General features: G+C 60.1%; 14 protein-coding genes and 1 non-coding gene across 15 annotated transcripts; 9 read left to right on the top strand and 6 right to left on the bottom strand.

Moving 5' to 3' along the window:
• Positions 1-144: 144 nt before the first annotated feature.
• PAN0_006c2872 (DUF221-domain-containing protein) lies at positions 145-3,552 on the bottom strand (the record flags this gene model as incomplete). Its single annotated transcript, XM_014801515.1, has 1 exon — positions 145-3,552. The coding sequence occupies one exon, from the start codon at positions 3,550-3,552 to the stop codon at positions 145-147; it is 3,408 nt and encodes a 1,135-aa protein (XP_014657001.1).
• A 635-nt stretch (positions 3,553-4,187) lies between these two features.
• On the top strand, positions 4,188-4,302 carry PAN0_t006d0004. Its single transcript has 2 exons — positions 4,188-4,224; positions 4,258-4,302. It is a non-coding gene; the product is annotated as a tRNA-Ser (tRNA).
• Positions 4,303-5,953: 1,651 nt separating this feature from the next.
• Positions 5,954-7,420, bottom strand: PAN0_006c2871 (eukaryotic translation initiation factor 4A-like protein; the record flags this gene model as incomplete). The annotated part of the gene is made up of 1 exon (XM_014801514.1): positions 5,954-7,420. One exon carries the CDS (start codon positions 7,418-7,420, stop codon positions 5,954-5,956), a length of 1,467 nt encoding a protein of 488 aa, XP_014657000.1.
• A 1,188-nt stretch (positions 7,421-8,608) lies between these two features.
• Positions 8,609-9,322, top strand: PAN0_006d2870 (mitochondrial import protein Pam17; the record flags this gene model as incomplete). The annotated part of the gene is made up of 1 exon (XM_014801513.1): positions 8,609-9,322. The coding sequence occupies one exon, from the start codon at positions 8,609-8,611 to the stop codon at positions 9,320-9,322; it is 714 nt and encodes a 237-aa protein (XP_014656999.1).
• Positions 9,323-9,447: 125 nt separating this feature from the next.
• On the bottom strand, positions 9,448-11,199 carry PAN0_006c2869 (s-adenosyl-L-methionine-dependent methyltransferase; the record flags this gene model as incomplete). Its single annotated transcript, XM_014801512.1, has 1 exon — positions 9,448-11,199. One exon carries the CDS (start codon positions 11,197-11,199, stop codon positions 9,448-9,450), a length of 1,752 nt encoding a protein of 583 aa, XP_014656998.1.
• Positions 11,200-11,538: 339 nt separating this feature from the next.
• On the top strand, positions 11,539-12,672 carry PAN0_006d2868 (DnaJ-domain-containing protein; the record flags this gene model as incomplete). The annotated part of the gene is made up of 1 exon (XM_014801511.1): positions 11,539-12,672. The coding sequence occupies one exon, from the start codon at positions 11,539-11,541 to the stop codon at positions 12,670-12,672; it is 1,134 nt and encodes a 377-aa protein (XP_014656997.1).
• A 116-nt stretch (positions 12,673-12,788) lies between these two features.
• On the bottom strand, positions 12,789-13,665 carry PAN0_006c2867 (DUF292-domain-containing protein; the record flags this gene model as incomplete). Its single annotated transcript, XM_014801510.1, has 2 exons — positions 12,789-13,508; positions 13,585-13,665. 2 exons carry the CDS (start codon positions 13,663-13,665, stop codon positions 12,789-12,791), a joined length of 801 nt encoding a protein of 266 aa, XP_014656996.1.
• A 474-nt stretch (positions 13,666-14,139) lies between these two features.
• Positions 14,140-15,612, top strand: PAN0_006d2866 (prim-pol domain-containing protein; the record flags this gene model as incomplete). Its single annotated transcript, XM_014801509.1, has 1 exon — positions 14,140-15,612. The coding sequence occupies one exon, from the start codon at positions 14,140-14,142 to the stop codon at positions 15,610-15,612; it is 1,473 nt and encodes a 490-aa protein (XP_014656995.1).
• A 685-nt stretch (positions 15,613-16,297) lies between these two features.
• Positions 16,298-18,751, top strand: PAN0_006d2865 (proteophosphoglycan ppg4; the record flags this gene model as incomplete). The annotated part of the gene is made up of 1 exon (XM_014801508.1): positions 16,298-18,751. One exon carries the CDS (start codon positions 16,298-16,300, stop codon positions 18,749-18,751), a length of 2,454 nt encoding a protein of 817 aa, XP_014656994.1.
• A 348-nt stretch (positions 18,752-19,099) lies between these two features.
• PAN0_006d2864 (uncharacterized protein) lies at positions 19,100-19,483 on the top strand (the record flags this gene model as incomplete). The annotated part of the gene is made up of 1 exon (XM_014801507.1): positions 19,100-19,483. The coding sequence occupies one exon, from the start codon at positions 19,100-19,102 to the stop codon at positions 19,481-19,483; it is 384 nt and encodes a 127-aa protein (XP_014656993.1).
• A 291-nt stretch (positions 19,484-19,774) lies between these two features.
• On the top strand, positions 19,775-20,828 carry PAN0_006d2863 (serine/threonine kinase receptor associated protein; the record flags this gene model as incomplete). The annotated part of the gene is made up of 2 exons (XM_014801506.1): positions 19,775-19,798; positions 19,872-20,828. The coding sequence occupies 2 exons, from the start codon at positions 19,775-19,777 to the stop codon at positions 20,826-20,828; spliced, it is 981 nt and encodes a 326-aa protein (XP_014656992.1).
• A 138-nt stretch (positions 20,829-20,966) lies between these two features.
• On the bottom strand, positions 20,967-22,096 carry PAN0_006c2862 (PEBP-like protein; the record flags this gene model as incomplete). Its single annotated transcript, XM_014801505.1, has 2 exons — positions 20,967-21,052; positions 21,130-22,096. The coding sequence occupies 2 exons, from the start codon at positions 22,094-22,096 to the stop codon at positions 20,967-20,969; spliced, it is 1,053 nt and encodes a 350-aa protein (XP_014656991.1).
• A 373-nt stretch (positions 22,097-22,469) lies between these two features.
• On the top strand, positions 22,470-23,258 carry PAN0_006d2861 (uncharacterized protein; the record flags this gene model as incomplete). The annotated part of the gene is made up of 1 exon (XM_014801504.1): positions 22,470-23,258. One exon carries the CDS (start codon positions 22,470-22,472, stop codon positions 23,256-23,258), a length of 789 nt encoding a protein of 262 aa, XP_014656990.1.
• Positions 23,259-23,396: 138 nt separating this feature from the next.
• PAN0_006c2860 (uncharacterized protein) lies at positions 23,397-25,850 on the bottom strand (the record flags this gene model as incomplete). Its single annotated transcript, XM_014801503.1, has 4 exons — positions 23,397-23,472; positions 23,888-24,642; positions 25,150-25,217; positions 25,793-25,850. 4 exons carry the CDS (start codon positions 25,848-25,850, stop codon positions 23,397-23,399), a joined length of 957 nt encoding a protein of 318 aa, XP_014656989.1.
• A 480-nt stretch (positions 25,851-26,330) lies between these two features.
• On the top strand, positions 26,331-26,948 carry PAN0_006d2859 (DEHA2F19228p; the record flags this gene model as incomplete). The annotated part of the gene is made up of 1 exon (XM_014801502.1): positions 26,331-26,948. The coding sequence occupies one exon, from the start codon at positions 26,331-26,333 to the stop codon at positions 26,946-26,948; it is 618 nt and encodes a 205-aa protein (XP_014656988.1).
• Between the last annotated feature and the right edge of the window lie 198 nt (positions 26,949-27,146).

Raw genomic sequence — 27,146 nt, 5'->3', positions numbered from 1 at the left:
GAGCACCAATCTTTTCCCGCTCAATAGTGCTCAGAAACAACATTGACGCAGCCACTGTAGCCGCATGGATAGCTAGCTGCGGTGTCGGTAGTACTCAAGTTGCAATTAGAATGAGATTATGCGCTAGAGGCTGCTTGCACGGTATCAGTCATGGTAGTGAGTTTTCGAGGTGGGGACGCCGGAGCGCGGGCGGGCGGGTCTCGCGAGCGAGGCGGCACGGTGGATGTAGACGCCTTCTTCCTGGTCGAGATCCGCGCCATCCGTATCTGCGCCCTGATTTTCGCGCACGTGCTTCCTGGCGGGAGCCACCGCATACGGTCCACTGAGGGCCTCTCCAATCGCAGCGCTCGACGACGAGCCCTGCGGCCCCGCCACGCCGTCGGACCAAACGCCGAGCGCATCGGTATCGGGATGTGCTGGAGAAGACTCCGAGGCCGGAGTGCGGGTCGAGCGCGAAAGCAGGCTGCTCTTGCGCTTTCTCAGCGACAGAATCAGGGGCTCTGCCTTGCTAAGCGCACGTGCCCGGATGCGAGCAGCGCTCTGCACGCCTGTGCCACTCTCGACCCTCTCGCGCGCAGGAGCACCCAGCGCAGTCGTACCCGACGCCAACGCCGTCTGACCCTCGAGATCATCGGGCGCAGTCACGTCGTCTCCACCCTCATCCATGCGATGCTTGGGGATCGGAAGCCACAGCTCGGGCAAAATTCCCGTAATCGCAGGGTGACCATATCGACGGCGACCCGTGTTGAGCACACCCGGATAGTATCCCGCACCAGGCGGCTCGCGGTAGTCGGTCTTGGTATCGCGCTGCGCCACAAACAGCGTCTCGTCCTCCTCGTCGTGGCTGTACCGCTTGAGTGAGAGCTTGGTGAATTCAGGATCGATCTTGTGCGACGGATCGAGCGAGAGCAACTGTCGACTGCTGTTCGCGCCCGTCAGTCCCTGCGCCTGCCTGGGCGTTGTCGGCCCAGACGTATCCGTGGTCACCTCGTCGGCACGCGCCATACTCGGAGGACCGTTCTGTGCAAGCCCGGCGGTGGCCGGATCCGGCTCGACCTCTTTGAGCACCTCGACGACACTGCTGAGGTTGACGTGCTCGGTGAGCGGGCCAAACGTCGTCTGGAGGTGCTGTGCAAACCAAAAGGTGAAGACGATGAGTGGCAGCATGAGCGTCGACATGAGCAGCTGCTTGCGCACGCTGAATAGCGAGAACTGGAACACGTGGAACAGTACCAGCGCCCAGATGCATCTCGATGCCGAGATCGGCCATGCCTGCCCCTGCGACTCGTACGGCTTGTAGAAGACGTAAAGCAGCTTGTACTTGTTGACCACGTAGGCGATGCCAAAGTACACCGCGCCAAATACGACGATGAGCGGGCTGACGATCGAGTAAAGGATGCAGAGCGTGAAGATGAGCAGTGCCTGCGGATACACGTTGCCCATCGCGAGCGTAGGCGGCGCATTGAGTTCGGCGAACTCGCGCGGCGTGCGTGTGAGCAGCAGCCGGTAGAACCCGCGTAAGATGAGCGTGGGCAGTTGCAGAAGCTGCAACGGCTGCAGCGCGATACCCTGCAGGATCACGTAGGACAGCGAGAAGAAGCGCGCCTTGGGCAAGCTGGCTGCAAACTTGTCGATGACGCGCATCGGATTCTCGGCGAGCTCCTGCAGCACACCCCACGCCGTGGTGGCGATGAGGAAGATGAACACCACCGACACCATGAGGAAGAGATAGTACTTTTTGAGCAGACTGTACTCGACCAGACTGCGTGCCTTGAGCCCCTGCAGGTACGAGCTGTACTCGAGCACGAGCGGCAGCAGCGCGTTGAAGCCAATCACCACGAGCGAAGGCAGGTTGTTCTGCACCAGCGCGCGCAGCCGCTCGTCGGTATCCAGCAACCGATCCAGCCAGGGCATGTACTTCTTGATCGCGCCCGGCGACACAAAGCTCGCCAGGAACACGAGCGGCGGGATGTAGAACACCAGCACCGCCACGATAAAGATCGACACCACCACCTGGCGCACGCGCCGGTCGTTGTTGCTCAGGTCGATGTTGCTCCAGATAATGTCGCGCGGCTCCTGCGCCATTGAGGTGGCGCAGTACGCCGGGATCGGGTAGTGCACCGTCTGTGCGGCGATCTGCGCACTCGCCGCACTCTGGAACGTGACAAAGCCCACATTGCCACCGGGAAATCGCCCGGTCTTGCGTCGCCGACGCACGGCTCGGTCGACCGCGTTGAACTGGCGCGTGAGCTCGTCGATTGCGTCGATCTTTTCGCTGAACGGATTCCACCAGCTCCGGCGCATCGTAGGCCGCTGGCGGTGTGTGCGGATCGTATCGGCTCCCGTGAACACGGTGGTGGCAGACGGACCAAGCAGGCGGCTGCTCTCGAGGTCGTCCCTCGACTGCCGTGGCCTCTCGGCATCGTCGCTCGACGGCTCGACAACGTCGTCGTGCGCCCCTGCAGCGAGCAGCATGATCTTCTCCGGGTCGTAGCCCTCTGCATCGGTCGGGTTTCCGAGCCATCGAACCCACGCCTTTTCGAGGTTGTGCAGCGCATTGGACCGCTGGTTGAGGAGGCGCGAGAGGCCTTCTGTGTTGCGTACGACGGCGGTGGACTCGACGGGCATGTCCATGTTCTCAAAGTACTCTGCGAGCGCCTTCTCATCGCGGAGGTGGGCGGGGAGGTCGCGGATCTCGACGGTCCTCGCCGGGATGGACTCGAGGATCTCGAGGATATACAGCTGTCGCGCTCTGACGAAGCGCTGGTAGTTGATCCAGATAGCACGCATGGCGAGCAGCGTAAAGAGGTAGGTGGAGAGCAGATGGACGGCGTGGTACACCTGTGCCTGGGGCGGTTTGGCGGGCAGTGGTAACTGGGGCAGTGGGGCGTTGGGATCGTCGTGCTTCTTGGTGAAGGTGTCGTAGATGAGCTGTGTCCACACGCCGGTGACCGTATCTCTGAAGCTGTTGGGGTCGGTGGCATTGTCGCGGTCCTCTGCCGGGCTGACGCCGTCCAGCACGCCGTTCTGCCAGTAGTTGACGGGCATCAGCACGACGACGCTCCAGCAGCTGAGCGCAAAGAAGAGCCAGAAGCCCATCTTGAGGAAGCTGAGCAGGATGGCGGCATCGAGACCGACGGTCTGGAGGATGCGCATCTCCTCGGTCTTGAGCGTGGGCATGATCCAGCCAAAGTAGCCGGCGTCGTGGCCGTCGTCGAGCGGAGAGAAGCCCTTGAGCTTTGTGCGCGGTGCAAAGAGCGCAGCATTGCGACGGCGGACGATGACAAAGATGCAGAAGGAGAAGAGGCCGATGAAGAGCGAAAGCGAGACCTGCTGGGAGAACCAGGGACCCTCGAAGGCACGCTGGTTGGGCAGAGGAATGGCCGGGTCGTCGGTGGACCCGTTGTTGCCGGGTGTGCCGGTTGGAGGATGGCGGCCAAGCGAGAGAAGGGCAGATGCAAGGGTAGCGGTGGTGGTGGCAGCAGCCGAAGAGGAGGCGGTCGCAGCTGCCTCGCTAATGGCCGCTAGGCTGAGAGGATGTTGAGAGGCCATGGTTGCGGCTGCGTACCAAGGCGATGTAGGAGATTCGGTGGGGTGGGAGCACCCGGTATTCAGATGGCGTTCATCCAGGTACAAGTTGTAGCCCCCCGGAGCGTGTGATAGGGCGTATGCGCGTGGTGTGCGCGGTGTGTGGTAGTGATCGTGGTTGTGGTGGAAGATGGCGGTGCAGTTGCAACAAGTGGAGCGGCAGCAAAAAAGCAGGAGGCCGTGCATAGGCGGCTGAGACTGTGTGCAGTGTGCATCGACGCGTGCTAAATCAGCAGCCAAGCGTCACCCAGCAGCAAAACCTCCACCCTCTCTCTCGACCCTCGCTTGGCTGCAGCCCAGCAGCCTCTTCTCAACCTGCCTCTCCCCCTTCCGCCCAAGCTGGAGGCATCGCCCGTTCCGCCTCACCAACCCAACGATCACGGGAGCCTCATCCGTGCAGTCTTCCACTCACTCGAGATACAATCCTTGCTATCCAAATTCTAGAGTGGGGATGGACCATGCTCGCTGCTGTGTGATCTTCTACGAAGCAAGCAGGCGCAGCCTAGATTCCAGCTCCGATGCAAAGCAGCCAACTGTTAAAGCTCCAAGAGCATTAGTACATGTACGCCTGTAGGTTTCCCGTTCCACGTGACCCTCTTGACGCTTTGGTGGAGTGGTTAACACGTATCCCTGCTATACACACTCGTTAGCAGCCAGTTTTCTGGTGTTAGGATATCCTCTCTGAGGGCGAGAGTTCGAATCTCTCAGGCGTCGAAGTTCAAAATTTTGCCAATTTTTTAAATGCTACGGGTAGCTATGACCGAGGAGATCACGAATCTGCAATTTGTTTGCGAGTTGATCAGTAGGATGACGAGAAAACGGCGTTGGAAGATGCTGATTTTGGCACACGGGGTCGAGATGGTGGACTGGGAAATCCCACCTTTTTTCATTTTCTTTTTTTGGCCGCGAGGTCCGTGTGGGGGTCTCGTCCTTTGGCGCTAGATTCAATCATGACCAGAAGCATGGCCTTTCGCTGAGCACTCCCTGATGCTTCGGCGGGCTTTGACATGTCGCTCATGAGTTGCAAGTTGAAAAAATCCGGTGGTTATCATACAATGGCGGCACATATGGCTTTGCAGCCAGGTCTCATATTCGCACTGGCCCGCTTTTGCCCATTTTCTGGTGCCTTTTTTGGCTTGCTTTTACGTGCCCTTTTTCCCGGCTAAGTCTCGCATCCTGCCGGCATGTCGCTTCTAGGCTGAGTCGGGGTGGAGGTTTGGATGCTCGGTCCATCTCGCACGCGCGCATCCACCACACCTCCATCTGACCACCAACACCTCCTTTAACCGGCTCCATCTGGCAGGCGTTCGAAAGATGAAGGCGTACAAAGGCATGCTACTGACCTGGTACGTTCGCTCTCCCCCTTCCCGCATCTAGCCTCAACAAGAACTGACTCAAGTGGAAGTTTGTAGTGACGCGGCGGTGAAACAGTTGATCCTGTCACTCGACGAACGCAACCGCTTCATCATCATGGACCTCGACGATACCCACCTCCTCATCTCGCCGGAAAGAATCGATTGGCTAAGAAGCGAACTCGAACTAGAAGTAAGTCCCACAACACCTCAAATCGGTCCATGACTGGAGACGACTGACATCGTCGGCGTGCGTGCATCAGCTCGAGAAAAATACATACACTCTGGAAGCATAAATCCACATTACCCCACCCTCAAACCAATCTTCACAACGCCACACACCAAAACGCTCAATATACCCCTCGACCACCGAGCACTTTCACCAATCATTACTCTCAAAGCTCAATTCAACTCATTCCACACACACACGCATGCAGACGCACAAGCAGCAGCAAGCAGAGGGGGAGGGATGATGGTGATGATTAGGATGAGGTCGGCGGGAGGAAGTGATGGCGAGGAAGACGGATGAAGGTGAAGGCGACAGTGAGGATGAGGTGTGATGGGCGGACGAAGGTGATGACGGGACGAGGTGATGGGGAATGGAGAAGAAGATGGGAGGAGAAGGCGACACGAAATGAGGAGATGAGGAGATGAGTGGATGGGATGTGTGCGTGATAAGCTCACACAAATGAAGGGGTGCGGTAGTGGGGGAGGAGAGATGGACGCGGCGCATCGGAAGATTGCGCGCACGAGTCTGCGCACGAGTCGTGCCTTTACAGCAAGACTCTAAACAGTCCAAAAGATCGACGAGGAGGGTGAGGGAGGCCAGAGAAGGACGGTGCGTCGCACTCAGGCAAAGAAGTGGTGGCAGCAGGACTACGACGAACGTGCTACACTACGAACGCGTGGATCTGTGTGCAGCGTGTCGGTCGCCTACAAGAATGAGATGAAGAAAAGGATAACCTTGCAGACGAGCTACGCCTGCGGGAAAAGCCGAGCTGAGCTGCGCTCGCTCATTGCGCAGGCACGCTGCCCTGGCCGTGGTGCTGGCGTCCTCCGCCACCTCCGCCTCCACCGCCGCGGCCGCCGCGATGCCTGTGTGGGACGGTGTTGCTGAAGTTCTGGTTCTGCGGGATGGCGGCGGCGTGCATGGCCTGCTGGCCTGGCGGGATGACGGGCCTGCCCTCCTGCCTGTTGCCGTTCTGGTTCTTGCCCTCGGCCTCCTGGATGAGCGAAGGGGCGACGTAGAGGCGCTTGTCGATGTTGCTCGGGATGGGCTGGATCTCGGTGCCGAGCTCCTGCTCGATGCGGTAGAGGTTGAAGCGGTCCTCGTACGTGATGAGGTTGATGGCGAGACCGAGGTGGCCGAAACGACCCGAGCGACCGATGCGGTGGAGGTACGTCTCGGCGTTCTTGGGGAAGTCAAAGTTGATCACCACGTTGACCGCCTGGATGTCGATACCGCGCGTGAGCAGATCCGAGCAGACGAGGTTGCGGCATGCGCCGTTGCGGAAGTCGTGGAAGACGCGATTTCGATGCGACTGGAGCATCTTTGCGTGCGAGTAGAAGCAGCTGTAGCCGAGCTCGGTGATCTTCTTTGCGAGCAGCTCGACGCGGTTGGTCGAGTTGCAAAAGATGATGGACTGGTTGATCTGGAGTTTGGAGAAGAGCGTGTTGAGGCAGTGCACCTTCTGGCGCTCCTCGACAAAGGCGTAGTACTGGGTGACGCCGCGCAGCGTGAGCTCGTCCATGAGGTTGATCTCGTACGGCTTGACCATGTTGCGGTCCTTGAAGTCCTTGACGATGAGCGGGAAGGTGGCCGAGAAGAGCATGACCTGCCTCTCCTTGGGGAGGAAGCTGAGCAGCTGCTCCATGACGGGCGTGAACTCGGGCGAGAGGAGCTTGTCGGCCTCGTCCATGACGAAGGTGGTGCACTGGCTGAGGTCGGCGACGCCCTTGCCGGCGAGATCGAGGATGCGGCCGGGAGTGCCGACGAGCATGTGGACGGTCTGTCCGAGGCGGAGGATGTCGTCGCGGAGGGTGGTGCCGCCGGTGGTGACCATGACCTCGACGCCGAGGTGCTTGCCGAGCGTCTTTGCGACCTGACTTGTTTGCAGCGCGAGCTCACGCGTGGGGACGAGCAGGACGGCCTGGATCTTGTTCTTCTTGGTGTTGAGCTTTTCGAGCGAGGGGATGACGTAGGCGGCGGTCTTGCCGGTGCCGTTCTTGGCGCGCGCGAGGATGTCGCGGCCGGTGAGGGCGATGGGGATGGCCTCTTCTTGGATGGGGGAAGGGCGTTCGAAGCCGGCCTCGAAGATGCCCATGAGGAGTTCGCGTTTGAGGAAGTAGTCTTCGAACTCGTTTCCCTTGGTGTTGAGCACATCTTCGGTCTGGGGACGTTCGTCCTTGGCGACCTTGTTGGTGATCTGCTGTTTCCAGGCGGCTTCGGATTGCCCTGGCGCTGGTCCTGATGCCGACATTGTGATTATGAGATGGTGGAATGGGGTGGTGGAGACTTAAACGGTGGTTGTTGAAAGATCGAGGTGAGAGGAGCACGCTGAAGTGGTGTGCTGAGGCGGTCTGGATGACTGCGTATGCGCGTGCGAGGGAAGAGGGTGAAGTCGTGATGGATTCCAGAGAGGAGGATGCGTTGCTAGGTGCGGCGTGCCAAAGCTCAAGAGACTGCCAGAGCAAGAGGGTATGCGGTACAAGTAGCAGGTGCGGTCGAGGAGCTGAGCTGCAGAAAGATGACACTAGCTGGGAGAAAGGTTGCGTGGCCGGACTGCACAGATATTTGTAGGCAGTGTGAGGCGAAAGCGGGCTGATACGGTACCAAACGCTGGAGAAACGTTGGGACGTGGCGGTGCGATTTGGAACCGCTAGTTGGTCAAGAGTTAGGATGCGACCGGAAAGCGTCAGAACGTGCAAGTCTGAGCGCGATGGGGACCGTGTTGAGATGTGTGTGCGGCCTCCAGTGTGACGAAGAGGGGGCGCAGGTGATTGTGAGATTGACGAGGTCGCTTTGAGATGAAAATAGGCTCTGCCGAGGGATGATGAGAGAGCTGCAAAAGCGAGGAGCTGGTTGTTGGTTTGTAGATCGGTGATAGAGGAGAAGACGGCAGATGAGGGAGATGAGCAAACAGGCGCGGGGCGAATAGTCGAGGATGGAGACGACGGGGTCGATGTAAAGGGAAAGCAAAGTGCGCTTTGTGCGAGACAGAGAGAGAGAGAGGGACGTGAGACGAGCCGGCTGCGAGCCAGTCGGCCCATCCGTGCAAAGCTGCGGGTCGCCCGATCCAAGCTGCCTTGCCTGACTCTCTGCGGACGAGAAGGAATCGCTCCAACGCATCGTCGGCTGCTCTGCGGTCACTTGACCCGCACCCAGAGCGCTGTCAGTGCGGGCCACAGGCGACGAAAATCGGATCGCATGCAAATCCAACTTTGGCAGCAGCAGCAGCAGCAGCGCGAATCGCCCGACCAACTGTGATCAGCCAAGGGGAGCCGCTCACGGCCGATACAGCCAGGGAGGCAGGCGCAGTCGAGCTTTGAAGCTTTGGCCTTCTCCACCTCTCCTGCATCTTCCGAGTCCGAGCAGCGCATCGAGCTACTCTCTTCCTTTCACGACTGCCATTCCGATACGAGCCTCCCCCATCATCATTCTCATCATCATGTCGGCTGCTGCAAGATACATCGGCATCTCTGCGGGCGCTTCGTCGTCGCGCACCGCCGCTGCCAGTGCGATGCGTCCGCGCGCCCTTGTTGGCCCAACCCGCACACTCTCTTCATCCTCTCGCTCCGATCATGTCGCTGGCGCCAGCAGCTCCGGCCCGTTCCGCGCCACCGTACCCGCTGCACTTTCTGCATCCTCTTCTGCATCGTCGTCCGCATCGCCATCTCCGTCCAGCAGCTCGGCAGACAATCTCAGCTGGGACAACTACCTGCAGCTGCGAAGGTCGCGTCGGCTCGCCGGCATGGTCACCACCATCCCCACCACGCTGCTAGCCGGTGCGGCTGCCGGATCGTACTTTCTCACGCTAGAAATTGACCCCAGCAATACCATCGCCGGTCTCGATCCCATCTACATCAACGCCGGCCTTACGCTCGCATGCACCGGTCTCGGCTGGCTCACCGGCCCCACCGTGGGCACGGCCATCTGGGGCCTTCTGCATCGCAAGAACGCAAAGCAGATCGCACACAAGGACCACGACTTCTACGAGCACATCAAGCGCAACCGCGTCGACCCCACGCGTCAGTCGGTGCAGAATCCCGTGCCAGACTACTATGGCGAAAAGATCGGAAGCATCAAGCAGTACCGACAGTGGCTTCGTGACCAGGCCGCCTTCCGACGCAAAGCTGCCCACGGCCTCGAGCAGGATGCATGATCCAGCCGCACAGCTCCAATCCAAAGCTCAAATTCACAATTCTGCGTTGAACTTCATCTCGACGAGAAGATGAGGCGCCAAAATAGGGGTGGTATTTGCGCATGCTCGAGTGAAGCTTGAAGCGATCAGCCTTTTCTGTCCTTGTCGCTCTTGATGCGACCTTCTTCGAAGAGGTGGCGCGGACGGAAGGGCCACTTTTCAAACATCTTGGCGAGACACGCCCACTGCACGTTGGTGAGGTCGGCGACAATGTCCGAGGGGAGGATGACCTGGTTCTTTTTGATGAGTTTTGCTTCCACCTGCTCGGGGCTCGTCATCTTGAGCACGTTTTGTGCACCGGGCGCGACGTGGGTGAGCGCCTCGCCCACCGGTTTGGTGCGCAGGATGAAGAGACTGCGCGTGATGTATTCGAACGCCTCGATCTCGTTGGGCTTGACGAGCGGCTTCTTTTTCGGCGTGACGGTCAACATCACCATGCCTGTGCGTGTGAGGCCGGTCGAAGCATTGCTGTTGGGAATCAGCGATGAACCCGACACCGTCACTCGTGGGCCGACAGTCATGACGGTGGGGTAAAAGTGCGTCGCATGAGGCTGCAACTCGTGCGCGTATCGATGCACCTCGAGATCCGCCAGACACTGCACCGTCGTACCCAGCTTGCCGCGCGAGATCTTGTCGCCTGCAGGCGCCAAACAGCGCTTGGCCAGCGACTCGCCACACACAAACGCCAGCTTGATGCGTCCGTGTCGGAAGAGCCACGAACGACTCGCAATGCCCGTGACAATCTGTGCAAACAGCTGCTCGCCATACACCGTATTCGGCAGCTGCGCCAGGAAGATCACCGGCGACAGCTTCTTCCAGCTCGCATCCGAGTGGTCCGGTGGAATAGAGTCGTCCCTCGAAAAATCGATGGTGCCACCGTCCGTACGCGCCACGCGGCCATTGAGGTGTGCAAGCTTGCCGGACTCGATGAGGTCGCCGTACGTCTCCCACGCGTACGCAGACGATTGCAGGATATCGAGCCTCTCGCCTCCTCCAGGCTGCTGCTGCTCGAGCTGCGTCTTGAGCACCTCGAGCCTGTCCACATAGCACGGCGTCGCCTCGAGCGCCACGACTTTCTCCACCTCGGGGATCTTGAGCAGCTCGCTCGCGAACGTGCCTGGGCCCGGATAGCCCTCGACGATCGTCACCTTTTCGCCATTTCGCTCTGGATCGTGGATGCCCAGATGCGGAATGATCTGCTGGATCGTGGAGCGGTTGCTGACAAAGTAGCGGTAGCTGGTCTGCTGGAGCTTGCCGTTCGGGAATGCCTTCTTCCATTCCGGACGCGGCGGCAGATGGTCGTAGCTCATCAGCTCGAGCAGCTCGCCGATCGATTCGGCATCCCGCCACGGATCGTCGAGCGCGCTGCCTGCTTCGTCTTGCTCCACATCGTCGGCCTGTTTCTTCTTTCCCGCTGCCTTCTTTCCAGGTGCCGAACGTGCACTTTTTGTGGAAGAGCCTACCATCTCGTGCGCTTTGCCCGCCTCGTGCCCGGGCGCACCTGGAATCGAAGATCTTGTTCTTCTTGTCGGGCGTATAGGCAGGCCGAAGGTCTTACTGGCCAGTCTGCTAGCTTGCACCTCCTCACTGGTGCGACGTTTGCGCTTTGGTTTCGGCGCTGGCTCTTCGGCGCGATCGGAGGCATCAGCTCGTCGCTGCTCATCCGACGACGAAGATGGTTTGGAGGAGGATGCCACTGCCGTACTGCTGTAGAGCGTCCTCGCTGTCATCGGTATGTGCAGCGTCAGAATGCGGCGCGTGCTCCTGGACGCAGGTGGCCGGAGACCCGAGGCCAGCTGCACCACAGCAGAGCTCGCCGTTCGAGCTATCAATCCCATGCTTGCGGAAGTCGATCTCTGGCACGTCTGGCTTTGATGGTGATGGTGTTTGCAAGTGAACAGGAGCAAAACAAAAATGACGTTGGCTGCCGCCCAAGTTTTTTAGGCTCGCCTTCGTCTTCCTGCCGGGCAAAGTGACCGAAATTTCGAGGCAGCAAACGCACTCTCCACAAGAATTCCTCGAAAAAAAAGGCGCAGCAAAACGTCGGGAAACGGAACTGCGCTCTGCGGATGCTGTTGGACCCTCGGTGGAGCTGTTGCCAGAACCTTGAAAGCTCACTTGCTTGCCACCACCGTCATTCTCCTTATCCACGCCAGCGGTAGGCACACGTCGACACCATGTCGACATCCAACCTCGAGATGGACGACTCGTTCCGCGTGCTCTCGCTGCCACCCACCGCTACGGAAGCCGAGATCAAGAAGGCGTATCGCAAGCTCTCGTTGCGCTATCACCCGGACAAGGCAGGCAAAGATGTCGACCCTGCGAAAGCTGCAGCGCGGTTCCACGAGATCAACCTGGCGTACGAGACGCTCATGGACCCGGTCGCGCGCGCACGTGCGGTGCAGCGCAACGCACAAGACGCCGCGAAGCGCGAGCGGCAGCAAGAGTACGAAGGCCGACGACGCCAGATGGCCGACGAGCTGGAACGCAGCGAGGCAGAAGCGTTGCGCAATCGGCAAGATGCCGACAAGGCAGCACGGGAGCGGGCGGCAAAGATCATGGAGCTCCAGGCCGAGTCGCGCCGGCTGGTCAAGCGGAAGCAGGACGAGATCGACGCCAAGGCGCGGCAGAAGCACGAGGCATCCGCCGAGAAGCGACGCAAGGACGAAGAGCTCGTCAAGACAGAGCGTGAGCCGGAGCTGCATGCGCTCGACAAGACCGTACGCATCCAGTTCCCCGCAACCCAGCTCTCGCATCTGGCTGGAACGCCCGCAGGATCCATCGTACCGCCGGAGGTGCCGCTGTCGTCGCCGCTGGCCAATGCATTGGCGAACCAGTTTGGAGCGCTGGAGCATCTGCAGTTCCAGCTTCCGTCGGCAGGCAAGAAGCTCAAGCGCGAGCTGATGGCGCTCGCCACGTTCAAGACGCTGCGCGACGCGTGGCAGGCGGTAGAAACCGGCGGAGAGATGCGTTGCACCGGTCTGCTCCAGGAATGCTTCATCGGCTGGGCGAACTATACCAAGGTGCAGCGAGGCGCCGAGTCGGAAGCGAAGGAGAAGGTGTACGTCGAGCCAAAGCGCGTCCGCTGGTACAAGGACCACGGTATCTCGCGGCCGAGGGATGTCGGTCGCGTTCGCCCGACCGCTTCAAATGCTGCAAGAACAGAAAGTGACGCGCCAACAGCGTCGGAGCCGTCGGATGCGCCACCTTTCGCCTCTCGCGCAGGGGTCTACTCCAAAGCCTACGAGGCACAGACGCTGCAGAGGTTGCGCGATGCCGCTCGACAGTCGCAAGCGCAAACCGCACAGTAGGCACCATCTCACACACTTGTTCACAATCCAATATACCCAGCTGCCCCAGTGCAGCCACCGCATCTTAAAGCGCCATCACCACGTGTGAAATCTAGGATGTGCATTGCAGTCGAGCTTCAACGCCGTTTGAGTGCGGCGAAGCGGGCTTCTAGCGAGTCGTACTCTTCCTTTTCCGACTTTTTGCGTGATGCTGCCGGCGATTGTGGTGCTGCTGGTTTCTTTTCGTCCTCTGTTGCGGAGGTGGATGCAGCCTTGTCAGCGCTCGTTGTGGCAGCTGTCTTTTCGGACTTGGACTTGTCATCGGTGCCATTGGAGTCGGTGGAGACCTCGTTGTCGCCCGACGCGGGCTCTTCTGCTGGTTCGTCGATCTTGGTTTCGGGCAAGTGCGGGGAGGAGAAGGCGACATCGTACGCCTTGCAGATCTCAAAGATGTACAAGTCGACCAACTTGGGATCGGGCGTGTCGACGAGGAGTTTCGACAAGACGCGCTCGGGCACGCACGAGTCGGTGTTATCCATAACGTCCTGTGCGAATTCGCGGCCGAACTTGGCCATGAGCATCTCACGCAGCACATGCAGCTCTTTGAGCTCGGTGCGTGGTGCAGCGTGAATGACGGCGGCGAGGGAAGGGAGGATGCTGATGTCCGGCTCGCGCGTGGGGAGGTCGAGCAGCGCAAACCGAGCGAGCAGCGTCTCGGCATAGAGCTCCATGAGCTCGAGAAGCTCGAGGTGGATGTCTTCCGAGATGATGCCTTCCGTTTTGATGCGTGCAGTTTCGAGCTTGCCCTTCTCAACGAGTGCCGAGATGTCTCGCCGCGCTTGTTTCGCCATCGCCTCCTGACAGCATTGAGCGGGATCCAAGGTCAGCAACATCGGAGACAGTAAATGCTTCGGCGTGGTTCGTGTGACTCACCTTCTTCTCCTGGAGCATCTTGCATCGCTGGATGGTGAGCTTGAGCTGCACCTTGGTGCGAGCACTGTTGTAGGGCACCATCGTGCTAAAGCGCCTCGCTGCTAGGGTGTTGGTGGTGGAGTGGAGAAGGAGGAGCCGGTTCAGCGCGTCGCCGGACAATTGGCCGATGCAGCCATCCAATTTGGCTGCAGCCGAGAGGGCGTGGGGGAGAGGGAGAGAGCAAGTGGCCCCTGCTCACATCGGCCCCTCCCAACCCGATCTGGCATTCGATGGACGCGTCTCACGAACGCCTCTTCCTGGCGCGCCACTTTACTCGACTGCGCTTTGCGCGAACGACACGTCCAACAAGAAGAGTGCAGCTGAGCCGAAGCTAAATTTGGCGGCCTTGCTGGGCGTGACGCGACTGTGGGCCCAACCAACACTTCCTCTCCAACTCGACCAAGCAAGCAAAAGTACCACCACCACCCGCTACCTCACCCGCTTCCCTCTTCTCGAGACATCTTACTGGAACAAGAGTCTGACAATCTCAGTCACTCACTTCTACACACGCTCGCAATGGCCTCCGCCGCAGTCATGGCGTCCTCGTCGGCGCTTCCCGCCGTGCGCCCACCTCCTCCCGACATGGACCTGGACGAGGACGACCTTCCCGACAACGCCTTCAGTGCCATTGACGAGCGCGCCATCGAGGTGCGCGACTCGTCCGATCCCATGTCGATGCTCAGTTTCTACCGCCGCCTCTTCCCGTGGAAGCAGCTCTTCTCCTGGCTCAACCACGACCTGGCGCACATGCCGGCCACCAAGTGCTTTACGCACCGCGAGTTTGCCTTTACGCTTCAGAACGAGGCCTATCTGCGTTACAATTCGTTTTCCTCCGCCGACGAGCTCAAGAAAGAGGTGTGTCGCCTAAACCCGGCGCGGTTCGAGATCGGGCCCGTGTACACGGCCAAGCCCAAGGACCGCAAGACAGTGCAGAAGGCGTCGTTCAAGCCCGTGCAGCGCGAGCTGGTCTTCGATATCGACATGACCGACTACGACGAGGTGCGCACATGCTGTTCGGGCAAGGGCATCTGCAAGCGTTGCTGGGCGTTTATCGCCGTCGCGGTGCAGGTGCTCGACCAGGCGCTGCGCGAGGACTTTGGCTTCAAGCATCTGCTCTGGGTCTACTCGGGTCGTCGTGGTATCCACGTGTGGATCTCGGACCGCGAAGCGTTTGACCTCGCCGACGACGCGCGCAAGGCCATCGTCGGATGGCTCGAGGTCATCAAGGGCGGTGCCAGCCAGGTGAAAAAGGTCGATGCAGGCTGGATGGGCAGTGCGGGCGGCAGGAGCTTGCATCCGAGCTTGCGACGCGCCATCGGCGGAGAGGGCAGCGAGAGTGGCCCACTCAAGCTCGCCTTCGTCGACACGGTGCTCAAGGACCAGGACTGCTTCCGCACACCAGAGCAGTGGGCGGTGCTTCTTCAGCTGCTTCCTTCCAGCGAGGCCGAGGCGATCGAAAAGCTGCGCTCCAAGTGGGAGCGCGCATCGAGCCGATCCAGTCTGGAAAAGTGGCAGGACGTCATGGAGTGTGCGCAGCGTGCGGGTGAGTACAAGAGCCAGCGTCTCTGGCGACCCTGTCTGGAAGACATCATCCTCCAGTACACCTACCCTCGTATCGACGCAGAGGTATCCAAGCACCTCAACCATCTGCTCAAGTCGCCCTTTGTCGTGCATCCTGCCACGGGCAAGGTTTGTGTGCCGCTCGAGCCATCCAAGGTGTTCGAGTTCGACCCGGATACCGACTGCCCGACGGTGGCGCAGCTGCTGCGCCAGCTCAACTCGTACGAGGCCGCGCACAAGGACGACCACCAGCCCGCCAAGAGCAACTACAAGAACGACGAGGCGGCCAGCGGGAGCGTCAAGCAGGACTGGGAAAAGACGAGCCTGCGTCCGTTCGTGCAGCTGTTTGAAAAGCACTGCAATGCAATTGCCAAGGAGACCCGTGCTCTGCGGAGGGCTCAGCAGGAGCAGCAGGCCACCGACTTTTAGCGCGTACATGCCCGCACAGACGATGGTGTGCTGTGCATCATCGCCGATATACCCAGCATTCACCTCCATTTCTTCCCCTTGATCCTGTACGTCCATGCACATGCACTCTCTCTAGCACTCCGATCCATGTCTGAAGCGCAAATACTGGTCACGAGGGCCAAAGCTACCTGCCGCGAGAAGAAAGCATTTGCGGTTGCGGTGAGAGCCCGAGGGTCCAAGGTGACCCTGAGCCAGAAGCTTTGGACGCGACACGCGCAGAAGAAGTCGTGGAAATGTGCGCATTCTGCGGAAATGCAGAAAGTGCGGCCGACACGTCCTTCTCGCTCGAGCCTCATTTGGTGCCGGCTCAGTTGAAATTAGCTCGTCATGTAAAGCGACTACCTTACTTCTCACCCTCCATCCACCCTGCTCATCCTCTTCGCAACACCGTCTCTACTGTAACCGCAAGGGTTGCCGTCAGCACAGTATGTTCTGCTCCTGAATCGCTTGAGCGGCTACATATACATTTGGACCAGCTCGGCGCAGAACTTGTGTCGTGCGCAGCTGCGGCCGCCTCTCATTGGCACCAGCTTTTGTGCCTGTAGCTGCAGTACGGAGCTCTTTGGCCCTCGCATAGCATCGCGTCACATCAGCACCATCAGTTGCTATCCGCTCGGACCTCTTTCTCAACCTATTTCTGCCCGCCATGTTGCAGCCGGAGGAAGTGGCTCAGGACGCCACGATCTTTCGTCCCGATGGCTTCATCCACTTTCCGCGCAGCGATGGCGACGATTCTTACGGCCCTCCCAACACCGCTCTGCCTGCTGCCAACGAGGCTGAAGTCAACTACTACAACGTCTTTAAGCGCGAGGAAAGGAAGCACGACTCTTGGCGTGCGGCGCTTGGCGAGCAGCTTGCGCAGCACTTCAAGCTTCCGCAACTCTCGCCATCCAAGGCCAAGTGGAAGCTCTACGACTTTCCCGAAGGATACCAGTTCACCGAGCAGCGCAAAGGACCACGACACAGCCCACGCACCGACCCGTACCTGTTCGGAAGCCAAGCACATCGCTTCCGCTCCACCAAAGAGGCGTGCGAACACCTGATCTGGCTGGTGCTCGATCCCACAATGGATAAAGCCAACTGCCACTGCAAGTACTGCGACAAGACACCGCGGCCTGTAACGACGCCAGTGGGCAAGCGCAAGGCGGATGTAATGAGTGCTTCGACCGCCGCCGTAGCGGGTCGCCGCGGCAGGAAACCAAAGGAAGGCATGGACTTGCCCAACAAGACCTCGATCACGGTGCGCGCCGTTGAGATGCGTCGGCTCGTGCCTGGCGACGGCATTGCTTCGGTGCCGCAGCGCGACCAGGAGGTGATGCACGAGTATCAGCGCGGCGAGCAGGAGCGCTTCCGCCTCGGCGAGGTGGTGTGGTGCGAGCTCGACGAACCCTTCGTCGACCCTACCGATCCGGAACGCAAGATCGTCTCGTGGCCGGCCGTGGTGCAGGATCCTTCGATCGACTTTACCATTGCGCTGACCAACGGCGACGACGACGACAAGAACCCTAGCCTGCGGGCGGTGTCGGCGCCGAGCCAGGCCGAGGAATCGCTTCCCGTGCTGGGCGGGTCGGTGGAGCAGAAGATCTCGTATCAAATCAACTTTTTGGGCACAACCGAAAAGGCCAAGGTGCCGGCAAGCTCGCTGTCGCCCTATCTGGCGGGCTTCATCCCGCCGCGGCTGGTCGAATGCGACATGGGCACACCAGCAGACCACCCATGGGTGTACGAAGCGGACGCATGGCCGACGACCAACCTGGCGCGGCAGCCGCACCTGCCGACCACCCCGTTCGTCACGGCGTTGCTCGCGTTCGGATACGCAATCACGACGGTGGGGTTGCTGCGCAGCCTGTACAGTCTTTCCGATGCCTTCTCTGCGGCGCCTACGCCCGAGGGGATGCTGCGCGACATGGATGCGAGCGATGTAGGCGGCGACAGCCAAGGGCTGCCGCAGGGGCCGCGCTTCTACCAGGGCCTGTATCTCGGAACGGAGCGCATCTGGGTGGGCGATGTGGTGCGGCTCAAGCTGAGTGCGAACGACGTGCATAAGCTGCAGCGGGAGCTCAACTCGGTGCTGGTGGCGGACAAGCTGCCGGGTGCGCCGGAACCCAAGGCGATCGTGCTGGACGAGGATGGGTCGTACGTGCTGCAGCTGTCGCAGATCTACGAGGATCCGCGTGCGCCCAAGGTGCAGCGTGTGGCGGGCGAGATGTACGAGATCCTGTCGACGACCAAGCTGAAGCAGCTGCAGGATGCCATGGCGGCGAGCAAGGAGGAGGTGCTTGCGAACGAGGCGCTGGACGAGGCGATGCGACAGGAGGAGGCCAAGCTGCTGGAAGCGCGCATGCCCAAGCCGAGCATCCTGAGTGGCCGACCTGGCTTCCCGCCCATGCCGCCGCTGCCGCCCGGGTTTGTGATGGTGTCGCTGAGCGAGCGGCTGCAGTCGAGGATCCCGCGCGAGACGACGCTGAGCATCGGCCACGTGGCGGGACGGCTGTATCCGTCGCTGGGGATGCACTCGGACGGACCGCGCGTCAAGGAGCAGATGGAGCTGCGGCCGAGGGACCGCAAGGAGGCGGCGGACGAGGATACGCAGCTGGAGCTGCGTGCGCGGCTCAGCCTGGCGGGTCTGCTGAGCGGCTGCGTCAAGGCGATGCGCGGAAGCGTGCTGACGTACAACCGCACGCTCAGCCTCAAGGGTGCGCTGACCCTGGCGCGGGAAAACGTGCAAAAGTTGCTTTCCGGTGAGCCCGATGAGTCGGACGACGAGGCGAATGCGTCCAGGACCTCGTCGCCCGCCAAGACACCCGCCAAGAAGGCCCGCAAGAGTATCGAGGCTGCTGCTGCCGCGTTGGCGACAGCAGCTCCCGGGGATGTGGGGGCTGGAAACGACGTTGGCACGGATGCGACGACCCAAGCAATGTCTTCTCAGGCCACGCTGGCGGCTCAGTTGGCGGAGAGCATGGGCGCAGCATCGCAGGCCGAGTCGGACGAGCCACCTCTGCCGCCCGATTGGGAGGCGAGGCAGTCGCGCAACCTCGGCAGCACCTACTACGTGCACAAGCCCACGCGAAAGACGCAGTGGGAGAGGCCGACAGCATAGCGCCCATCTGCGACACGCTCGCGTTCCTTGCATATGGGTAATTGAAGCATCGCATCAGCCAGCTGTCGAGGGAACAGACGTGAGGAACCACTGAGGAGGCGAGGTTGTGAGAACGATGCGTGGTTGAAGCTGGTTGAAGCTGGATCGGGCAAGTGCTCATCGGGGCGTGTGGGGGGCTGTGGAAAGAAAGATGGCGGGATGTTTTTGCATTTTTCTTCGGCTGGCATGGTCGCGCGCAGCCGAGGGGTGTAAGGTCGAAAGAGGTCCGCCGAGGCACCGAATCAAAGCGACGCTTCGGCCAACTCTCTTTCGTTCGGTGTGGCAAGAAGGGCAGCGGTGAGTTGGAGGATGCAGCCCACTCGCGTGTCTCTCTCCAACAAACCAACACTGCGATTCGCAGCTCTGCCTTTCCTTCTTTGCCGGACCTCGTCCATCTCATTCGCTTCGCATCTGGGGCTCTCTGCCGCGTCACCGGCTCCGTTTTCGCAGATCACCACCATCACGCGCATTGTTACTTCGCTCGACTTGAGCACACCTCTGGATCCAAATCTTCGCAACGACATCGATACACGGCTGATCGCGCAGAGCAAACACCACCCCGGCTTTGCCGTCTACCCAACGACCACGCACACGCTTGCGCCAGCTACAGCAGCACGTTCCTGCAGTGACAAAACCATCGGCGCCGCCTCTACATCAGTGATCACAGCCCCTTGGCGACGGCAGCTTGCCTAAGCATAGTCGTGCACACCTACACCTAGAGCCATTTGTGCTCGGCCTCCCTATTCCATCGACGCGCTTCGCGATATACCCACGTTCGGTCACGACCACTCGCGCGCACGCTACACCGCAGCTCCAACGTTGAGCAACCGACACGGCAGCTATTCGCTTCAGCCTTGCTGCTGCACCACCTAGCATTGGCACACGAACAATACGGAAGGACCATCAGCTTCTTCTTCAAATTCAGCATCGCACAGCCACAGCATCGTCGCACTCTCGCAGTCGTCCCTCACACACTACCTCAGCATGACTTCCACACCCGTCCAAAAAGTAAGTCCCACCTCGCTCTGATCGCAGCTTTCCCGACAGTGCAGACTGACGCCTCGCTTTCTCCCTTCGACAGTCGGTGCCACTCACATGTTCGGGCCACACGCGGCCGGTGGTGCACCTGGAGTTCTCGGAGCTGCAGGATGACGGCACGTACTCGCTCTTGTCGTCGTGCAAGGACGGCAACCCCATGCTGCGCGACTGGCTCGGCGACTGGGTAGGCACATTCCTGGGCCACAAAGGTGCCGTATGGTGCGGCAAGCTATCGGGTGGTGACGCTTCGGTGGCGGTTACGGGCTCGGCCGACTTTTCGGCCAAGGTGTGGGACACGTTCACGGGCGACTGTCTGCACACGTTTCCGCACAACCACATTGTGCGCACCGTGGCGATCAATGCGCCGGGCACGCGCGTGGTTACGGCGGGGCACGAAAAGAAGCTGAGGCTGTTTGATCTGCAACGGCCGGATGCCGTTGCGGACGAATTTGTGATGCGCGGGGCGTCGGCCGACAAGCCGATTGCGCACGAGGGCGTGATCAAGAGCAGTGTTTGGCACCGCGGTGGTGCGGAGGACGTGGTGGTTTCGGCGGGGGAGGATAAGGTGATGCGTTGGTGGGACACGCGCACGCTGCAGTGCGCGTACGAGATGACCTTCGCCGAACCCATTTCGTCCATGGAGCGCAGTGCGGGTAGCGCAGGCGAGCTTTTGACGGTGACGAGTGGGAAGGATGTGTACTTTATCGATGCCGCCACGCGTGCGGTGCGCAAGAAGCACACGCTCGCGGTGCCTGTTTCGAGCGCATCGCTCCACCCGACGCTGGCAGACCGCTTCGTCGCCGGAAGCAGCGCTGATGGTTGGGTGCGCATCTTTGACTACGAGACGGCCCAGGAGCGCGAACTACACAAGGGCCACCATGGACCTGCTCATGCAGTCAGCTACAGCCCCGACGGCGAACTTGCTGCCAGCGGCTCGGAAGATGGGACCATCAGGCTGTGGCAGACCTGGCCGTCGAAGAAGTACGGCCTCTGGACCTAGATCCTACTCTCCCATCAATCTTTGCCTTTGCCTCAATTTCATGCATGCTCATGTCGCTCTGCTCGCGATCGTGTGTGCCAAGGAGCGTGGTTAGAAATCGTGGTGTTCTCATTCCAGGGCGTGCGTAGGGAGAGCGGATCAGAACCACTTGGAGCCGATATCGCCGATCTGCTTGCGCACCTTGTCGAGCGTAGGTGGACGTGTGTATCGCGGTTGGTCTTGTTCTGTATTGCGCACGGCACAAGAGTTTTGTCAGTCCCACTTTCTTGGCTGCGCTCGCTGATCGGGATGCCAAACTTACTCAGGATCTGCTTGTAGATCATCGAGACGGTCTCTGCGTCTGCCTCGGACCACTTGGCGCGCCAGAAGTGGATCCCGGCTGGGGTCAACCGATTCGCCTGGGCAAAGGCGCGCAGATCAAATGCGTCCCTCGGTGCTGCATCGACGGTGATGCGGTCGGATTGTTCGAGGAGCACGGTGGTGTAGCGGCGGTACTTGGTTCCCTGCTGCGGATGCGGTGGGATGTACTCGGCCACCATATCGCTCGTCATATCCACGCTGCACTCTGCAGCGGACAGCTCGATGTTGGTCTTGAGTGCGAGCAGGCGTGTGGTGAAGGACTGGTTCTCCTCGTGCGGCTGGTCTGGATCCACCAGTGCGACGGTATACAACTTCTTCTCGGTATGGAACACGTTCACCGCCACTGTCGGAGGCTGAACCGTCTTTTGCACGGGGACGAAAACTCCCGCCAACACATCTCCACCTTGGGCCGTGTGGTCGGTAAATCCAGCGCCCGTTCCAAAGGCAACCTGCACGTCCGCGGTGGGTGTGATGCCGGGAAGCACGTCCGGGAAGACATGCATGAGCGTACAGCGCTGCATGAGCTTGGCGAGGACGCCCGAGTCGTTGCGCCACACGCGCTCGCGCAGGTAGCGCAGCACCGGATCCGCCGCATCGTACGTCGTCGGCTGCGACGCCGCAAAGCGCGCCAGCGTCGCAGGGTCGTTGATGCGCGCCGCTACCTCGAGCGACTCCTTGAGCGCCGCTTTGTCTTCGGCGGAGAGGCTAGCGTGCGTCGTGTCGAGCGCCGAAGCCTTGGAGCGCACCGTGTCGGCGTGCGAAGAGAGGAACGAGAGCGCCTCATCGTACGCGGGGAGGGTGCCCGGCTTGAGGACGGGCGTCCATGATGATGACGAGGACGTGGGGGCGGAGGATGAGAATGCGCGTGTGCGCAACAGGCTGCGTGAGAGTGTGCGTGCCGATGCCATGGTCGCAGCGGTACAGAGATGGGGGATGATGGAGGAGGAGCAGGATAGGGTGGAGTTACGGGATGAAAGGCGCTATGCAAAAAAGTCAAATCGGCCGCAGGATGCACTCCTTCCAGCCGCACGAGAGTCGCCTTTTTTGGTCCGAATTTGTCTGTCGCATCGATGTAACAACGTTCGGGAAAAAATCTCCGCGGAACGGCGTCACCGCTGTCGCATAGGCTGACGTGAGAGGCGGCGCCTTTCCAGCCCTCGACGTGTGGAGGCACACTCATGCCTTCATGCGCGTGCTGCCCTATATCAATCTGCCCCTCACCCAGCCATACTTGCACTGCATCTCGCTCAGCAACTACATCCATCTGCGCCCCGCCATACGATGCGACTTTGGAGCACGCTGTCGCCTCGTTCCTCACTTGCCGTGTTCGCCCCGCTTCTCTCTCTGCTTGCGCTCTCGCTCACCGCCGCACCTGCACGCGCCGCACCGTCGCTGCGTCCAACTCTCGCGCTCACGCCGGCTCTGTTCTCATCGGCGCTCATCCCTCGAGCCGTACTCGCCACGCCCGTACAGCCAGGAATTCCTGCGTCCCAACGACATTTTCGTATCGGACATCCTGCAGCCGCCATGTCTGCCTCCGCATCGCTGCCGGCTCAGACGGCCGAATTCGAGGGCTTTGCCTCATCGCCTCTGATCGAGCCCACGCCCGAAACCGCACAGATCATCCGCGATAGCATGGATCTGTTCGGCGCCCGACCGAGCGCCGCGATCTTTGCGCGCTGGAGTGCGGGTGCGATCTTTGCCGATCCCATCTGCCACGCCGTGGGCGCCAAACAGTACATGGCGCAGTGGTACGGCATGCCCGCCGCCTTCAGCCTCTCCGAAACCAAGGCCTGGAAACTCACCCGACAAGAACCTGGCATCGTCGAATACGTCCAGCTGCAGAGGTACAAGGTGAAAGGACTGGGAACCGTCAAGGATATGAAGTCCACAGTGGTGATCGAACGAGATGGCGATAATAGGGTCACCAGGTTCGAGGACAGGTGGGGACATAAGGAGATGAACGGCAAACTCGGCTGGCCGTTCAGGAGACTCAATGCCTTCACTATGCCGTGGTTGATCAGCGTCCCCAATGACGCCAAAGATGCTCCTGCACACTCCAACCTCTAGTCCCCATCCGGCGCGCACACTCACACTGGAATCACACGAACTGGTCTCGAATAAAGACATCTGGGCTGAAAGCAGAACGGGGTATCGTTGCATTGCAGGGGTATAAAATCTGATCAGACGCCGAATGAAACCCAAAAGTCAGCCCTCGTCCTTTCCATTGATGGCGCCGGCAGCGCTGGCTTGGCTTGGGGGTATGGGATTCAGTACGGGTGCCCTGAAAAATGGGTTTAGTGGCAGGGCGGATTCGCCATGGTTGTGTACGAAGACCGTCGTGATTTGGTTGAAACTCATCATGCTATCTTACCCCCTTTCCCCAGCCAGTCGCAACCAATGTGACATACCTTGAGAGCTTCATCTTCTTCATCTTGATCGTCGGCGAGTCTGGATAGTAGACTTTGAGGGAGGCTGTTTGGAAATGCAGAGCATGAACGCAAGGTCAGCTCTCGGCTCGTCCAGTATCAACAACGACAGCGGGAGGGGAGCGAATGGGCTCATTAATCAGCCATAAAATTGTCCTCACGAAGCAAAGTCGGACGGTAATTTCCAGCATCTCCCCGAAGGGATGATACAGAAGTAATCTTCGCCGCTGCTCCCCCCTTTATCCCCGGAGGGTACATACCTTTGCTTACAATGCCAGCTGGGCGGCACGGTTGCGCTCGGCGCTGATGTTGATGTGCTTGCGCTGCGCCTTGGCATCGATGCTTCCGTCCGCGACGGCGGCGAGGAATCGCAGCCCGTCACGCATCTCTTGCGCCAGCTCGTCCATCGGCTTGCTGTGCGCCGCCGCGCCGGCGAAGACCAGCAGCAGGTTGCGCCGCGGGTTGAGCATCTTGTCGATGTCCGTGCCGCGCTGCTCCATGTGCGCGACGGCGATGCGCATCGCCTCGGTGAGGCGCGTGCGCACGCGGTTGCGGATCACCGCCAGCTTGTGCACGCGCCGCACGCTCGACGAGACCAGCACGCGCAGCACCGGTCGAATCTCGGCCGACACTATGGGCGCAGCCGCCGACTCCCACTTGCCACTGTCACCGGGGCTGGCATCGTAAGGTCCCGTCCACGCAGCCTCGGCATTTTGAAACGCCAATCGATTCTTGCGCCCGGCCGGCGCCGTGGGCGGGTAGAACGGCGCACGGAGGTAGCGACGCTCGTGCGTAGCCGGGTGGGGCGGCACGGGCAGCCACGACGGCACGAGCTTGCGCTCGTCCAACCTGCCCATGCTGTCGCGCATGTCGGGCTGGAAATGCTTGAGGATCATGATGAACTCGGGCACCACATAGTAAGGATCGTTGCGATTGCGCTTGAACATGTAGCTGCCGCGCACCGAAGCCTGAGGCATCCTCTTGATCTGTTGGACACGCAGGAAAACCGTGTCAGCCTTCTTATCCTATCTCAAACCGCAAATAGCGCGAAGGAAAAAGGAAGAGAAGTGCGAGGGAATGTAGCCAGGACCCTAGGTTGTAGCCTCAAACGAGCATGGGCACATAGTGCCTGACTCCAAGTGCTATGAAATTAGGGTGCCAGCCCAAGTACATTCATCCCGGCGCACGCCCTCGACGGGCTCGACCGAGTCGCAAAACCCGGCCGCGCCGAGGGCGTGCACACACAGGCGAAGAGGTGACGAGGGCACATGGATCTAGGCAGCCGCCGCCAGGGTTGTCGCGTTGTTTACACGTCCGCTCGCCCGCCCGCAAAGGCAGGCTCGCGGCCTCCAATCAAGGATGTCGCTCCCAATCAGACGATACTGTGCTAGGGACGCAGGTCGAGCCGAGGCTCAACCGCGCCACGTGCACCGGCGCCAAAGCAATGGCCAACAGCGAGGCTGCGACCATCGCCAAGGTGGAAGTGATGGAGGGGGAAAGTGGGTTCAAAGGAAGGTCGAATGCCAACTTACCATATGCTTGGGAGCCGGGGCGGGATTTGAAGGCGGGCCCGAAGCGAGCGATCGCGACAGCGCAGGGGCTGTGCGGATCGGCAAGCGCGGCGCTGCCAGAGCCCTAATCGCTGCCAACATCGGCGAGGTCGACATCATCATACTCGTGGGGATCCTACAGACCGACAAGGCATGGGGATCGTCAGCTGTGGTGTTCTACCATGCTGAATGGTTCGATCGCCAAGCACCTCGTAGCTCTACCGCACGACGAGAATCAGTAAGCTGATGCAAGTTAACGCGAACCAAGACCGCGAGACTCTAGTTTGTAAATGCTATAGCATCCTCTTGTCGTCGTGCATGTAGCTGCCAGCGGTGCGTGCGATCGGAGCGGGCCACGGTTGCGTACCTTGTCACAGTGAGATTGTTTTGGGTGTCCTTGGCGAGAGGTTGTAACGGACCACGTTTCTACGAAGAGGCACAAGACTAGCGTCAGTTGTCTTTTTCCTTTTCTCGCGCAAAGCTGACGCCGAGGCGGCTGGCTGATCATCTGATTCGTGTATAAAAATTTCTGATTGTGTACGCAATCACGGGCATCATGCGTGGTATAGTTGTAATCCTTCCAAGCTGCGCGCCTCTGCGCCGATGTATGTATGTGCCAACTTACAAGTGGTGCGTGCTGGCGAGGGATGTTTGCGCCGACCCGCGGGCGAATGGGTGACCATGTTGCGGGCGCGACGAGGTGCGCGATGGTGGTGGAGCAGGAGGGAGCGGGGAGAGCCGTGCCTGGCTTTGTCCTTTTTTGCCCTTCCCAGCGGGGCGCAGTGCGGCGCGAAGAAAGGCTGCAGAGAAAAAAAAACTGCGGCCAGCAAGCGGCTCTGCAGCACGAAATCCAAGAAACAGCGGAAGAAAGACTTTTTTAAGTCTCGTGATCGAGGAGGCGCCTTGAGCAATTTTCGGCAAATCTGATAAATGTTAGGCCGAGTCTCTATCAAGGCTTGATGAAAAATTTCGGCAGAGTGGGGCGGGCGCTAAAAAGACTTTTTCGCCGCCGCTCGCTCGAAATTTGAGCTGTGCCTCTCTGCAGCTTTTGGTTGTCGACTTTTCTTCTTCTTCTGCGGAACCTCGTGATCACCATCCCAACCTCCACCAATCCACCACCACCCACCTACCCGCATCCCTCCCCCACCGTCGCTACATCCACAATGGCCAAGGACGAGGCAAAGAAGGAGAAGAAGTCGAAGCGCAAGTCCGAAGTGGCTGCCATGGACGTCGACGCTTCCGTCGATCTCTCCGCTACGCCCTCGAAAAAGTCCAAGAAGGACAAGAAGCCCAAGCACGACGACGGCGATGACTCTGATGACTCTTCGAGCGAGGATACGCTCGAGATTTCGCCGATTGCACAGCCGCTGGCTCAGCCCAAGGTGGCCAAGAAGCTGTTCAAGCTCACCAAGAAGGCGTCCAAGTCGCGCGGTCACGTCAAGCGCGGTGTCAAGGAAGTGGTCAAAGCGCTTCGCAAGGGCGAGAAGGGTCTCGTCGTTCTTGCGGGTGACATTAGCCCGATCGACATTCTCAGCCATATCCCAGTGCTGTGCGAGGATACTTCGAACCCGTACATCTTTGTGCGTTCCAAGGAGGCGCTCGGTTCGGCCAGCGCGACCAAGCGTCCAACCAGCTGCGTCATGATCGTCCCCGGTGGAGGAAAGAAGGCGGCCGCAAAGGGTAAGGACGCAACAAAGCCCAAGGAGGACTACATCGAGGACTACACTGCGCTGCATAAACAGGTGCAGACCCTCAGCGACCAGGTCGCCCTCGCTGTCTAGCTTTGATCATCGCTCTTTTTGTACATTAGGTTTCCTCGGTTCCGTGCTCGCAATCCAGCCCCTCGCTATAGCATCATTCCACAGGCGCAATAGCCAGCATACCGCCCAGAGAGCATCTTTGGCGCAGCACCAACCCGTGTGTGCCGCTGCTGCTGGAACCCCGCTCACCTCGCCCGCAACCCGCCTCTCGCACCAGAG

Source organism: Moesziomyces antarcticus (assembly GCF_000747765.1).
Source record: "Moesziomyces antarcticus DNA, scaffold: scaffold_v10006, strain JCM 10317, whole genome shotgun sequence".
Lineage (NCBI taxonomy): Eukaryota > Fungi > Basidiomycota > Ustilaginomycetes > Ustilaginales > Ustilaginaceae > Moesziomyces > Moesziomyces antarcticus.
Note: the sequence above shows the minus strand (reverse complement) of the source record. Positions and strands in the feature narration are given on the sequence as shown.